General features: G+C 47.0%; 1 protein-coding gene across 3 annotated transcripts in view; it reads right to left on the minus strand.

Annotated features, from left to right (window-relative positions):
- Positions 1-15302, minus strand: part of LOC142572799 (uncharacterized) — an 87134-nt gene that overhangs the window by 24520 nt on the left and 47312 nt on the right. For all 3 annotated transcript variants that reach the window (XM_075682163.1, XM_075682164.1, XM_075682161.1), the window contains one exon: positions 14392-14511. In XM_075682163.1, coding sequence (XP_075538278.1) covers positions 14392-14511 — 120 coding nt within the window. The remainder of the gene's footprint in view (positions 1-14391; positions 14512-15302) is intronic.

Genomic DNA, 15302 nt, shown 5'->3' on the forward strand with positions numbered 1-15302 from the left:
ACTGCGTGATTGATTTTTCTTTGTGTGTTAATTGAAATTGGTACCCCTATGTTATGATGATGAGGTCTTGTATTCTGATAATAAGTGCTCGCCTTGCAGTTCAAAACAGAGGCCCGTCTTTTTACAGCGCAGCTCTTTGGCGCCCATTCCTGCGTTTCGCGGCGCCGTTGTCCCTCAACGTAACCAGCTTCGTAGCCGGGGCCAGCGCGCTACTCTAGGTGCGCGCGCTCCTGGCGCCATCTCTCCTGCACGGCGTGAGCCTTGCTCTCTTCTCTCCTCCTCCAACGCCACCCCTATGCTGCGACAATCAGTGCGCGGACTCGATGGCAACTGATGTCGATGATGTGCTGCTTCCCAAGCCTAAACGCATAGCCGCCGCCGTTCGCCACTGCGTGTACCCCTCTCCCCCTCCTCCGTGGTGGCGACGGCGCGAGAGCACGCGGTGTTCTCCGGTTGCCGAAGCGCCGGCTCAGCGGATCACGGTGCGCGCTTCCCCAGCCCAAACGCGGGACCGCCTTCAGTTGACTCGCTAGCAGTGTCAGCAGCGTCAGTCAGTAGGTGCCATTTCTTCGCCGTGCAACGTTCCTATGCGCCTACGAGCTGCCTCCCGCGACCTCCCGATAAGCGAGGCAGTTGCGCCAAGCTACGCTCCGTTTGCGGCGGCTGGTGCGAAATGTTCCGCACGAGACTAATTGTCCGAGGCTCACAGACGGTTTATATTATAATATAATCCGTCTTCCTGTACAAATAGTTTATTCTCAGCCAGTTCTTTCTGAGCCATGAGGGAGGCAACCGGCGGAAGTCCTTCGCCTGCCGCTGCTGCTAAACAAGTTGCCCGAGCAGAGGCCCAACGTCGTCGCCGCCATAATCCAGAGGTGCGCAACGCCGAACCATGCATTGGTACAGCAAGTTGAGCACATATCCATCTATTCCTCCGACCACAAAGCTTCCTTCATGAGAATAAAGAACTGGGGAACTGGGAGTGGAGTGTTTCTTGAAGAAGGAATATGGGCGCGAAGAATAAAATGCCTTTAGCTGTACATACATGCCTTGCTTGAATGCTTTGCCTCACTATATCGAAAAGCCGAAACAAATGCAGAGCTGTGCTCAAATTTCGCATTAGAGAGCAACGTAATCGTCGGCAATTTCTTGTATACATCGTCTTATTGATACGTAAGCTGGAACTTGCGTTGCACCAAGCTGTAATTGAATCGACAAGAATCTGCGGTCCACAAAACTATTTTGGGGCTAAGGTACCACTGACGCGGCACTGGGCACCGTCGAGATTAATTGTGACCAGTTAGGGCACTTCACCGTGCACCAAAAGCGCAGCACTGGGCTGTTCGCATTCTACCTCGACCGAAAGGCGGCCCGCGCACCAGGGACAGAACCTGCAGCCTAGGGAGTGCTCAACATTCACTAGATATTCAGCCAACGCAGCGCGCTAAAATAGCATGCCTTCTGCACAATGCCCAGCAATTAACGTGGTGCACCGTGTCGCAGCATTAGGTGGCGAAGAAGCGACGTCTTTCGCGGTGGAAGCTGGCAATCCAGTTGTTTTAGCGTATACCATGTGAGGTGGCCTACGGCAACACTGATTCACTGGTTACCATGACGAGTACTTGGAAAGGGGCCGTAAAGATCAATGCCAACACGGTCGAATGGTCGGGCAGGGCAGGGATAAAGTTTGCAGGGGACCTGCGGAACTCTGGGGAGGAGTCTTGCGGATTTAACGAGACGCGCATGACCTGATGTACTGGCGAAATAATAGGTACATGCCTCGCCAGTATTATCGAAGATCGTAGACAATGACGAGAGTATGTTTGGAAGCAGCCGGCACGACCACATTGGGGGTCAATCATGGAAAGCAGCACAGATGACGGGGAATAATGAGGACCCATCTACGGTCATCGGTGAGGTAATTCCGTCGATACAAGGTCTTCGCGAATGGCAATTTGTTGTGCTTGACGGTGAAGGGCGCGTGAGAAAAACTGAGGTAAGTGCTGCACCACAAATTCCAGCAGTGAAGAAATGCAGGGATATTTACGCTCCTCGGCCGACTTGTTGTTGAATGTGAGTGATTAAAAATCGCAGGTGGAAGTTGGTGAGCAAGCCGAGTCAGAATGCAGCGGAAAACGAGATAGGGCGTGAGCATCTGAATGTATGCGTCGACAGCGATAAATGATGTACGTCATGCTGTTGAAGGTTCAAAACCCAATGAGTGAGGCGGCCAGTGGGGTCTCTCAGGGACAATAACTAGCATGAAGCAGAAGACACACGGTTTGATCTGGCGGAACCGAGGCCGGAACCGAGGCCGGAACCGAGGCGTCTTGCCATGCCGATGCGCCTACTCGGACGCCGCGCGACCAAATGGGGAGGTTTACATCGTCCCACGGGCCCGAAAACCTCACCGTCGTTTGGTTGCAGCCAATGGCAGGGCGGCAGGTGTATGACGTTCTCTGACACTGCCTCCACAGAGGCGGTGCAGGCCGGCCGAATTCTCGCTGCTTCTCTCTCTCTGTGTACGCCACAGAGAGAGACTGTGGTCTCTGGCCAGCTCGTAAAAAACTGGCCAGCTCCCAAAATCGGCGGAGCCTTTCTGAAGCCGCTAAGCATGCGAACGAGGAAGGCGCCTGGAGCTGAAAAGAATTGCGCGCCGGGGAAAGTACGAAGGAGAACGCTGAGCGCACGGCAAAATGACGCCACCTAGAGGAATGTATAGGTAACATTAGACGAAGTGTGGATGGAGAAACGAGGCGAAGCGTCGCCGAAGAGGAAGTTAGACAGATGCGCACTGGGTTGACCTAGATTCAGCCTAGATCCAGCCTAGATCTTGGTTTGGTTTGTTGGCAGATTCCAATGCACGAAGCTAACAAAGACCGCCTTTTCTGCTGCTTATGATGCGCTTTACGAGCCCAACATAATGCATTTCGCCTTCAGCAATGCTCCACTTTGAAAGAACGATTGACAGTGGCCTTCGTAGCCTCGAGTGGAAAACCTGTCTTTGTTATCTCGACGACATTGTCGTCTTCGACTTTCCCTGAACATTTGCAGCGTCTTCACGAAGTACTCACGTGCCTTGTAAGTGCTGGTCTTCAACTAAACAGCAAGAAGTGCCGCTTCCCTAGCACAAAGTTCTGGGCCATCTTGTAAAGAAATGTGGTGTTCAACGTGATCCGAATAAGATTTCCATGGGGGCCCAACTTTCCGCGCCCACTTCGTGCAAAAGAACTGCATGGTTTCCTCTGTTTCGCCTCATATTTCCGACGCTTCATCCTTGACTTCAATATTGCTGCGCCCCTAAATGGACTTCTTGCCATTGCCAGTTCCTTCTGGAGGTGTGACCGGTGCTAAGCTGCTTTTCAGGAACTTAAGCGCGCCTTCACCTCCTCACCCGTCCTTAGTCATTTTGACGGTAAAGCCTTCACTCTACTGCACACTGACGCTAACAGCCAAGGAATTGGTGCCATGCCGCTGCAGCGCGACCACACTTATCCTGAGAAAGTCGTCGCATATGCAAGCCACGTTATGACTTCCGCGAAAAAGAAGTACAATATCACCGAGCAGGTGTGTCTGGCTGTTGTATGGTCCATGCAGAAATTTCGCCCATACCTCCACGGTCGGCATTTCACTGTTGTTACCGATCATCATGCCTGATGTTGGTTGTCAACGATAAAAAACTTGTCAGGACGCCAAGCCGCTGGATCCTCAGATTACAAGCATACGATTTCGATGTCGTTTATAAGTCCAGAAGGAAGCACCAAGATGCCGACGCACTTTCCCGCTGCCCAGTACCGCCATCTTTCGATCACGTTACGTCACTTTCTCAACTTGGCCGCACAGTCTTCAGGTTTAGCTGTTGCGCCCCTGACCCAGTTCCCATAGCCGTCCTTTTATGTTTTCCGCTAACCAGTGCGCTAATCCTCAACGCCACGACATCATGGATCTCCTGAGTAATGTTTCAATCTCACCTAACACGAAGATTCAAAGACGGCTCAAACTCTTCAAATTGGAGGACCGTGTTTTCTACCGCAGCATTTTTCACTCGAAAAGCCATCGAAAGCTTCCTGTGGCTCCGCACTATCTGCGTGCTGAAGTTCTCCACGCTTCCCGCGAGAACCTGATGTTTGTCCGCTTGGCTTACCGCAAAACCTGTGAGCGAATACGCAGCCGATCCTTGTGGTCACGTATTCCAACCAGCGTAGCTCGATATGCCGCCTCTTGCAACACCGCAAGCGAGCTACCACTGCACCTGCTGGAACGCTACAGCCACTATACCTTGTCCAGCAGAACCGTTCGCTGTCGTCGGCATTGACCTTTACAGCCATATCCCGGCCACTACAGACGGTAACCGATGGATTGTCACTGCTGTGGATCACTTGACGCGGTACGCGGGAACTACCTGTCTCCGCTTAGGGACTGCTTCGGAAGTAGCTGCCTTCTTCCTTCAAGCTATCTACTCACAGCATGGAGCCTTTCGCGTCCTTTTGAGCGACCGTGGCAAGGAACTTCTCTCGAACACTCTTGAAGTTCTCAGGACGAGGGTCATTTGTGGCACCAACGGGGCAAAAAGGTGATTACACTCTGTATTTGTCATCAGCAAAGAAGAATATAAAATTACATTAGTTCGGCAGAAAGGGCTGGCTAAGTTATTTAGTAGGTGAGCACGAGATGACTAGTAGGTAGGTTGCCTGATGGACTCCTGAAGTGGCGCTTGAGTACAAAAAAATGGCTGTTTAGCCGTAAGGCCAAAGCACTGACTCAATAGATCGCAGTGTGGTGGCTGCTATACTACTGAAGACACCACGACAGGTACCTAAGTCGTCTTCAGACGATTTGACACTGCATCGATTCAGGCCAGACATAGCCCCGGAGCGTCGTGCTTGAACTCATCAGACGGTCCCTTAACCTTACTCAGGTGTGCCAAAATTTCTGGCACACCGAAACGCTTTAGCATGTCGTGTAGCGCCAGTGATGGCACCCCACGTGCACCCCTATGCTGCTCGTATAAAGAGGCGCGCCAGTAAAATTACATCTCTTTCAGGTGTGAGCGCTCATTGTTTTGCACGTTTAACGCTTAACAGTCAAAGAAGATATAAAACAAAGGCCATGCGCTGTGAATGTCATGTTTCCAGACATGTTCGTGGGCCCCCATTTTGAACATTCTGAGGAACAATATACTCAAGTATCTAAGACCTGGTTTGAGCAACCTGGTGATTGAATAGCATAGCATTCATATAACGGCACATACAGATATGTAGCGTACATATACTTAAATATATACTAAGCCGCACGGCAACGCCGACGGCGGCGACGTTTACCAAAATTCGCCTGGCGAGCCCATGAAATCGCTATTGCAAAAACAAATCTTACAAAAATTTAAAAGACGGGAAATTATCATTACCAAGCGTGAGAGCCCGAGACCTGACTTCGTTGCTTTGACCCAGAAGTGCGATCAGAAGTGCTCAGAATATACCAAGTTTATCGGTTCTGAACGGATTATAATATAGTGGCGTAGGTTGAGCGTAGTTTCGTATCGCTGAAGCGTATTCAAGCTTTGTACGGAATACTGTTTGATAAAGCATGAACTTATGGCGTCGGGATTGACGAAATTTTGGCGTAGGCAACCTACAGTAAAACTAGCACTGCTAGTTACGTAAGTTATGTCGGAGTGCTAGGGTAAATCATTTGTTATATGAATACCAAGGTATTTAAAAGTACTAACTTATTTGAGTTTGGTTTCATTCACACTGCAGTCAAAAAGTTCAAAAATTTTGAAGAACGTGAGACTGTCATGTTTATACACTTGGTTCTGTTAAGGGTCATTAGTCAAGTACTTTACCAGTTAGAGATACATCCAAGATTGGTTACAAAAAAGTAGTTTTAAGTTTCACTGTTTGTTCTACGGTACATGACAGTCATCAGAAAATAACTTACCAGAAGAGTTGCGTGTATCTGAAAGGTCATTACTATAGATTCAAGAGAGTAACGGGCCTGCTTACTACTGAATATTGAGGAACGCCAGATATAAATACCCAGATTTGTGAGGAACAATTACTAGCTATTACATACAGGGTGTGGTTAGTCAGGAAGCATTCTATCCACTTCAGGATGTTCGGATCAACATTTCATATATTAAGTTCAACGAGCTACAGTTCGTGGGGCACGTTTTCAAACCTTTTACACTCGTATTCCATTATCCAAAGCTGAAATGTCATGATTATTATATGAGAGAAACCGACTTTGGCAAGAATTCTGCCGACGAAAACTGCTAAAAAGTGCTCAAACGAGCTCGATTCCATAGATGTCATGAGGTTAGTATACGGGGAGACGTTTTTAAGTAATATGCATTGATTTGTTGGTCACACACATACACACACACACACACGCACACACACACGCATATATATATATATATATATATATATATATATATATATATATATATATATATATATAGTCATCGCCCCACCTAGTCTGCGATCCTCGACTGCGTTTCCCTTCTCTTGGTACCCGTTCTGTAACCCTTATGGTCCAACAGTTATCTAACCGGCGCATTACATGACCTGCTCAGCTCCATTTTTTTCTATTGATCTCCATTAGAATATCAACCATACCCGTTTGATCTCTGATCCAAACCTCTCTCTTTCTGTCTCTTAACGTTATGTCTTGGAACCTTCGTTCCATCGCTCTTTTTTGTGGTCCTTAACTTGTTCTCAAGCTTCTTTGTCAGTCTCCAAGCCTCTACCCCATATGTCCGCACTGGTAAAATGCACTGATTGAATGCCTTCGTCTTCAATCATAACGGTAAGCTTACATTCAATATCTGACAATGTCCACCGTATGCGATCCAACCCACTTTTATACTTCGATGAATTTCCTTCTCATGATAAAGGTTCCCGGTGATTATTTGAACTGGGCAACGTGCTCCTTCACAGACTCTAAAGGCTGACTGGCGATCTTGAACTCTTGTTCCTTTACCCGGCTATTCATCGTTATCTTTGTCTTCTGCATATTAATCTTCAACCCTACTCTTTAACTCTCTCTGTTAAGGTCATCAATCATTTGTTGTAACTCGTCTGCATTGTTGCTGAATAGAACAATGTCATCGGCAAACCGAAGGTTGCTGAGATATTCGCCGTTGATCCTTACTCCTAAACCTTCCCAGTTTAGCTTGAATACTTCTTCCATGCACGCAGTGAATATCATTGGAGAGATTGGGTCTCCCTATCTGACCCCTTTCTTTATAGGTATTTTCCTGCTTCTCTTGAGTAGTATTAAGGTAGCTGTGGAATCTCTGTAGTTATTTTCCAGGATATTTACGTAAGCAGTCTGTGCTACCTAATTACGTAATGCCTCGATGACTTCTGGTATCTCTACTGAATCAAATGCCTTTTCGTAATCCATGAAAGCCATATATAAAAGCTGATTGTACTCGGTGGATTTCTCGATTACCTGATTGATGATATCGATGTGATTCATTGTAGAGTATCCCTTTCTGAAAACTGCCTGTTCCCTTGGTTGACTAAATTCTAGTGTTGCCCTTATTCTATTGGATATTATTTTGTTAAATATTTTATATAATACTGGGAGTAAGTTAATGGGCTTATAATTTTTCAATTCTTTAACATCTCCCTTTTTTGGATTAGTAAAATGCTTGCATTCTTCGAGTTTTCTGGGACCCTTGCAGTCGACAGACACCTCGTATAGAGAGCCACCAGTTTTCCAAGCATTATGTTTCCTCCATCTTTGATTAAATCGAGTGCTATTCCATCTTCAACTGTCCCTCTTCCTCGCTTCATGTCTTGCAAGGCCCTTCTGACCTCATCGCTAGCTATAGGAGGAGTTTCTGTATCCTGTTCATTACTGTTTCTAATGGAGGTATCCTGACTCCTCTGGGTACCGTACAAATCAGTATAGAATTCTACCGCCTCTTTTACTATATCTTCGTGATTTCTGATGATATTACCCTGCCTATCTTTCATTGCATACATCTTGGTTTGTTCTATGCGAAGTTCCTTTCTCACTGATTTCAGGGTGCGACCATTCTTTTACCGCTTCTTGAGTCTTTCTGACGTCATAGTTTCGAATATCACTTATTTTCACCTTGTTGATCAGTTCTGACAGTTCCGCGAATTCTATCTTATCTCTTGCCTTTGACAGTTTCATTTTTTGTCGTTTCTTTATTGCGTCCTTTGTTACTTGGAAGAGCTTGCCAACTGGTTGCCTTGGCGCCTTGCCTCCCACTTCAGTTGCTGCATCTGAAGCCAGCCTAGTTACAGTTCCATTCATTATCTCTATGTCATCTTCATCTCTCTTCTCTAAAGCTGCAGATTTTTTTGCAAGTACCAGCCTGAATTTGTTCGCTGTTACCCTTACTGCCTCTAGATTCACCTATTTCTTCATGACCAATTTTACTCTTTCTCTTCAAATTGAGGGGAATCCTAGCCCTCACTAACCTATGATCATTGCACTTTACCCTACCTAACACTTCTACATCCTGCACTATGGCATTATGGACAGACACTTCGTATAGAGAGCCGCCAGTTTTCCAAGCATTATGTTTCCTCCATGTTTGGCATTATGCTGGGATCAGCAGAAAGTACGAAATCAATTTAATTTCTACTTTCACCGTTACGGCTTTTCCAGTCCACTTTCTGTTGCTACGCTTCCTGAAAAATGTGTTCAATATTCGAAAATTATTACTTTCTGCGAATTCTATCAGCACCTCTCCCTTATCGTTCCTAGAATCGGTGCCGTAGTTGCGAATTCCGTGTTCACCAGCCTGCTTTTTTCCCACTTTTGCATTGAAGTCGCCCATTACTCCAGTATACTAAGTTTGTACTTTTTCCATCGCTAATTCAATATCCACTTCATCATCATCGTGACTGGATGTTGGAGCGTAGCCTTGTATTACCTTTAATCTATACCACGTATTAAGTTTCATTGCGACTACAGCTACCCTCTCATGGATTCTGTGGAATTCGTCATTGTTGCCCGCTATGTCCTTATGGATTAGGAATCCTACCCCGTATTGCTTCTTATCTGCGAGACCTCTATAGCAGAGGACATGGCCGTTATTCGGCAATGTATCATCATCATCATCATCATCATCATCAGCCTGGTTACGCCCACTGCAGGGCAAAGGCCTCTCTCATACTTCTCCAACAACCCCGGTCATGTACTAATTGTGGCCATGTCATGCCTGCAAACTTCTTAATCTCATCCGCCCACCTAACTTTCTGCCGCCCCCTGCTACGCTTCCCTTCCCTTGGGATCCAGTCCGTAACCCTTAATGACCATCGGTTAGCTTCCCTCCTCATTACATGTCCTGCCCATGCCCATTTCTTTTTCTTGATTTCAACTAAGATGTCATTAACTCGCGTTTGTTCCCTCACCCAATCTGCTCTTTTCTTATCCCTTAACGTTATACCTATCATTCTTCTTTCCATAGCTCGTTGCGTCGTCCTCAATTTGAGTAGAACTCTTTTCGTAAGCCTGAAGGTTTCTGCCCCGTAGGTGAGTACTGGTAAGACACAGCTATTATATACTTTTCTCTTGAGGGATAATGGCAACCTGCTGTTCATGATCTGAGAATGCCTGCCAAACGCACCCCAGCCCATTCTTATTCTTCTGATTATTTCCGTCTCATGATCCGGATCAGCCGTCACTACCTGCCCTAAGTAGATGTATTCCCTTACGACTTCCAGTGCCTCGCTGCCCATTGTAAATTGCTGTTCTCTTCCGAGACTGTTAAGCATTACTGTAGTTTTCTGCAGATTAATTTTTAGACCCACTCTTCTGCTTTGCCTCTCCAGGTCAGTGAGCATGCATTGCAATTGGTCCCCTGAGTTACTAAGTAAGGCAATATCATCAGCGAAGCGCAAGTTACTAAGGTATTCTCCATTAACTTTTATCCCCAATTGTTCCCGATCTAGGTCTCTAAATACCTCCTGTAAACACGCTGTGAATAGCATTGGAGATATCGTATCTCCCTGCCTGACGCCTTTCTTTATTGGGGATTTTGTTGCTTGCTTTATGGAGGACTACGGTGGCTGTGGAGCCGCTATAGATATCTTTCAGTATTTTGACATACGGCTTGTCTACACCCTGATTCCGTAATGCCTCTATGACTGCTGAGGTTTCGACAGAATCAAACGCTTTCTCGTAATCAATGAAAGCTATATATAAGGGTTGGTTATATTCCGCACATTTTTCTATCACCTGATTGATAGTGTGAATATGATCTATTGTTGAGTAGCCTTTACGGAATCCTGCCTGGTCCTTTGCTTGACAGAAGTCTAAGGTGTTCCTGATTCTATTTGCAATTACCTTAGTAAATAGTTTGTAGGCAACGGACAGTAAACTGATCGGTCTATAATTTTTCAAGTCTTTGGCGTCCCCTTTCTTATGGATTAGGATTATGTTAGCGTTCTTCCAAGATTCCGGTACGCTCGAGGTCATGAGGCATTGCGTATACAGCGTGGCCAGTTTCTCTACAACAATCTGTCCACCATCCTTCAACAAATCTATTGTTACCTGATCCTCCCCAGCTGCCTTCCCCCTTTGCATATCTCCCAGTCTTTCTTTACTTCTTCCGGCGTTACCTTTGGGATTTCGAATTCCTCTGGACTAATTTCTCTTCCATTATCGTCGAGGGTGCCACTGGTACTGTATAAATCTCTTTAGAAATCCTCAGCCACTTGAACTATCTCATCCATATTAGTAATGATATTGCCGGCTTTGTCTCTTAACGCATACATCTGATTCTTGCCAATTCCTAGTTTCTTCTTCACTGTTTTTAGGCTTTCTCCGTTCCTGAGAGCATGTTCAATTCTATCCATATTATACTTCCTTATGTCAGCTGTCTTACGCTTGTTTATTAACTTCGACAGTTCTGCCAATTCTATTCTAGCTGTAGGGTTAGATGCTTTCATACATTGGCGTTTCTTGATCAGATCTTTCGTCTCTTGCGATAGTTTGCTGGTATCCTGCCTAACGGAGTTACCACCGACTTCCATTGCACACTCCTTAATGATGCCCACAAGATTGTCGTTCATTGCTTCAACACTAAGGTCCTCTTCCGGAGTTAAAGCCGAATACCTGTTCTGTAGCTTGATCTGGAATTCCTCTATTTTCCCTCTTACCGCTAACTCCTTAATCGGCTTCTTATGTACCAGTTTCTTCCGTTCCCTCCTCAGGTCTAGGCTAATTCGAGTTCTTACCATCCTGTGGTCACTGCAGCGCACCTTGCCGAGCACGTCCACATCTTGTATGATGCCAGGGTTAGCGCAGAGTATGTAGTCTATTTCATTTCTGGTCTCGCCGTTCGGGCTCCTCCAGGTCCACTTTCGGCTGTCCCGCTTGCGGAAGAAGGTATTCATTATCCTCATATTATTCTGTTCCGCAATAATATGAGGATAATGAATACCTTCTTCCGCAAGCAATGTATAAGCCTCACCAGTTCTTCTAATCTCACTAAGGCCGATGATATCCCAAACAATGTCTGATAGTTCCTCAAAGAGTCCTGCTAAGCTAGCCTCACTCGACAGAGTTCGGCAATTAAAGGTTGACAGAGTCAGTTTCGATTGGCGGCCAGTCCGGACCCAGAGATTCTTAGAACCCTCTGCTGCGTTACAGGTCTGACCGCCGCCTTGGTCAGGTGCTCCGCAGCTGCTGGGGACTGAGGGTCATGGGTTAATTGCAGGAATCGTTTGGAAGCTAGTGGCCGAATACCGCACCAGGGAGGCCAATTCCTGTTCTGGCGAGGGAGTGTCTTTGTTGAAGCTTAGTGCGCCTTCCTAATTTGGTTGTACCTGGATTAATATAGCCCTACTCGCTCTCGGCATCTTCTGCCGGTCTCAGGCGTCACTCCAAGCCTGCTGATGTAGTGCACTGGAGGAGGTGAATTTCAAGCTCCCCATCGTCAAAGTAAAAACAAAATTATAGAAGGATTCGAATTTCCGACTATCGCAACCGAGCATTCGACATAACATAATTCCGTAGGCGGCGAGGCTACCTCATCGCCGACAAGTACAGCCCAGAGGGCCCTACGTGCCTAAAGACTTATTTGATTTATCCGCGACAGATGTGTTTTCCTAATATAGAACGATTTCTAAACACTTCTGGCCTCGTAGTTCTGGAATCACACGTGCGCAGACAGCCGTGCACCCGGCTAGGCAATCCCTAGCAGTGTACCGACAACTTTTCAGTTGCGAATACATGCTCGTGATCTACAGGAGTACAAACGGAAACCCGCGAAAGCTAATATAAGTGTAAATGTAGAACAAATAAATGGATGCAAACTACGCTTTCTTTAATTGATGGCAATCTGTATGTGAACTTTGCAACTGTTGTCATTACGTTATTTTTTCTTATTGTTTGCGTGACACCGCAAACCTTCTCGTCACTTCTTCTCTTCCTTTAGCACTGCAATTACTTTTTTTTTGGGGGGGGGGGGGGAGGATTCTCACTAGAAAGACAGCGCGAGGCATGTAGGTAGAGTCAATTTAAGTCCATCTAGTATATCTCTAATGCCTGAAAACACGCTTGAATTATCTGCGGTATACGGGTTCTAATGATCGCGGCAGGTGACACAGCATAGTATTTCTCAATGGTTCTGACATCGTTGTTTCGGAGTCACCCGTACGCAAGCGGCCATGAACGCAGCTAGATACACGATATATTTTTTTAGTGGAATTGAACAACACTTAAAAGTAGTGTGGAAAAAAAAGCAAATAAGAAAATTTAAAAAAAACTTTCAGCGCTTACCGCCAATTCACTAGTCGCGTATGGAGGGAGGTATATACCAAATCGTTCACGTACTCCGCTGCCTGTCTTATGCATTGGAGAAGTCTTTCCGAACGAGACGAAACTGGTGCTGATGCGCCGTGCAAGGCTGAGACGTCGGATGTGAGGAGGGCACAGTGACGGAGACTTTCGCCCAAAGGCAAATCCTCAGTGGCGAGACGGGCGATCAGAGAATAGTTCTGAGCCGCGCGTAAAATAGCCTACCTTAGAAGCGGCCTTCCTCTATGGTTGGAAAGCGCTTATACGACGCCTTCTTTAAGCTACGGCGTAAGCGTCTCCCTGCGTTCAGTTAGACATTGTTTCTGCACTTCGCGCGGAGAACCTATCGGCGTCCCTCTTGACGTCCGAACTTGCAGTGCACGCAAATTAGGAGTTGCGCGCACTGCAATTAACGGAAACGGAAACCCGCGAAAACGAATATACGTACATGTATATGCGGTATATGTATAGGTGTACATATATACACATACGTAGATAAACGCGGAAGCTTTCGCTCCCGAACGAATCGGAAGAGTCCGCCACCGGGTTCTCTGCGGCACAGAGCCCCATGCCGTTGCTCGCGTTTAAAATGATAATAACGTGCACGATGCGCTCGCTTCTTTCACAAAAAGGGCAGCATCTCAGTAGGCACATGTCGGCATATATATATGAACAACGGACCAATAGGACTTGCCTTGGATAGCAATGACGGACGCATATTTCGTGCGCACAGGCAAGGCAAATTCACACCAGGAAAGTGTCGGCCTGCCATAGTAAATTCCTTTTTTTTTCTTTCAAGTCCAGTGAGAGCATTTTGCCTGCTAGAAGCAAATTCAGATCCTGCGGTGTGTCAGTACACCAGGACTTCAGCAAGGCGACACGACGCGTATGCGAAAAGTGAACTGATTACGGCGAGGACGCTTTAATGGTGTGAATTTGCCTATCCTGTGCACACGAGATATGCGTTCGTCATTGCCATACAAGGCAAGTCCCATTGTTTTCTTTTACACACACACATACACGCATATATATATATATATACAACCAAGAGAGGGGGACGGGGGTACGAGTAGCTTGGCGAAACCATGTATTGCAAGAAACGTGCCCAGTGCGGCACGAGCTGACAACGTATGGAAAAGCACTTGACCACAGGAACTGAAGGTTGAACGCTAGTGCAGTCTCTACAGGACGTCAACATTACACCTCCATCTGGAATCACTGCACGTTCTGGCGGACAAGCTAACTATAAATTATGGAATGACAGGCGATAACGCCTCTACACTGGAGGCTACGTTATTAAGCTGGTTATGTTGTAAATGATTTTCGGAAATTGAGAAACCGAAATGAACGAAAATGCCGTTAATGCTTTTGGCCAAGGCACTGTTTCACATTCTTATGCAACACACTTCCAGCGTTCTTCTGTTGTGCCAACAATGCCTGCGGGTGTTCTCCCGTCATCGCGCAGAGCTTTCGTATCGGCCCGACCACGAGGTATCGAGGTCGTGCCAAGGGTCAGTGCACACCAATACAACGTGTTTGCGCTGCGACCGGTTCCTCGGCCTATAGGTGCAATCCAACTAAACAGGTGTAGAGAAAACGTACCACGAGGTCTTGCTCCTTCACTTGAGCCTCGAGCAAGAGTTCTCGCAGCGTGGGTTGCCTGCGGGGACGAGAAGCCTTCGGCCGGAGCAGGCCCACGTTGCGCAGCGGTGCCAGAGATAGCTGCGAGCGATAGGAATAGTTAGAAGTTAAAATAGCTAGCGTAGAATAGAACGGCGCTGCCGTGTCAGCGTCACAAGTGCCAACTGATTAAGCCATGAGAAAAAAGAAAAGTCGTAGCTTCGCCCAGAATGCCCACAAGCATCCATTGCGACAGCAAGTTAGTAGGCAGCTATAGGAAGTAAAGCTTAATGACAGTATAAGCTCGTAAGCATTTGCCGACTACCTAAATTAAGAAGCACGGTGTCACGCGCGCACAGGGGAACCTAAACACATTTTAATCGATGAGCGCGGACACTCATCAAAACACTGGAGTGAGGAGGAGCGCTGGGAGCAGCGAGCGCATGGACCTTCTTGCTGCCTCTCACTTCAACACGAACTAAGCAGCGGGAACACAGAGCACACAAAGCTATGAGCCCCCGGAGCACCCAGACTCGGTGCTCATCGCAGATCGCTTTAAAGAAGAGGCTCGCACGGCCGCGCCATAAGGAAAAGCCGATGGTGTAAAACGCCTCCCGTTCACCCTCCCACGTCTCCGCCCGGTGCCTCGCGCCCGACGGAAGACAGCACGCTTCCTCCCCGTTTTCCGCCCTTGCGCCCGCGAGATTGAACTACCATCGTCTACTCATCCGACGGACGATGTTATTGCTCTTGTTCTTTATACGGTACACCAAGGCGACGTCGACGGCAGAAATGTGCCTGAGCTGTCCATATAATTGTTCTGGCAATAATGAAAGGGCAACTTTTAGAGCCCTGTGCGAATCTTCCGAATCACATAACCGGAGAAGCTCTGA

Source organism: Dermacentor variabilis, chromosome 2 (genome assembly GCF_050947875.1).
Source record: "Dermacentor variabilis isolate Ectoservices chromosome 2, ASM5094787v1, whole genome shotgun sequence".
NCBI lineage: Eukaryota > Metazoa > Arthropoda > Arachnida > Ixodida > Ixodidae > Dermacentor > Dermacentor variabilis.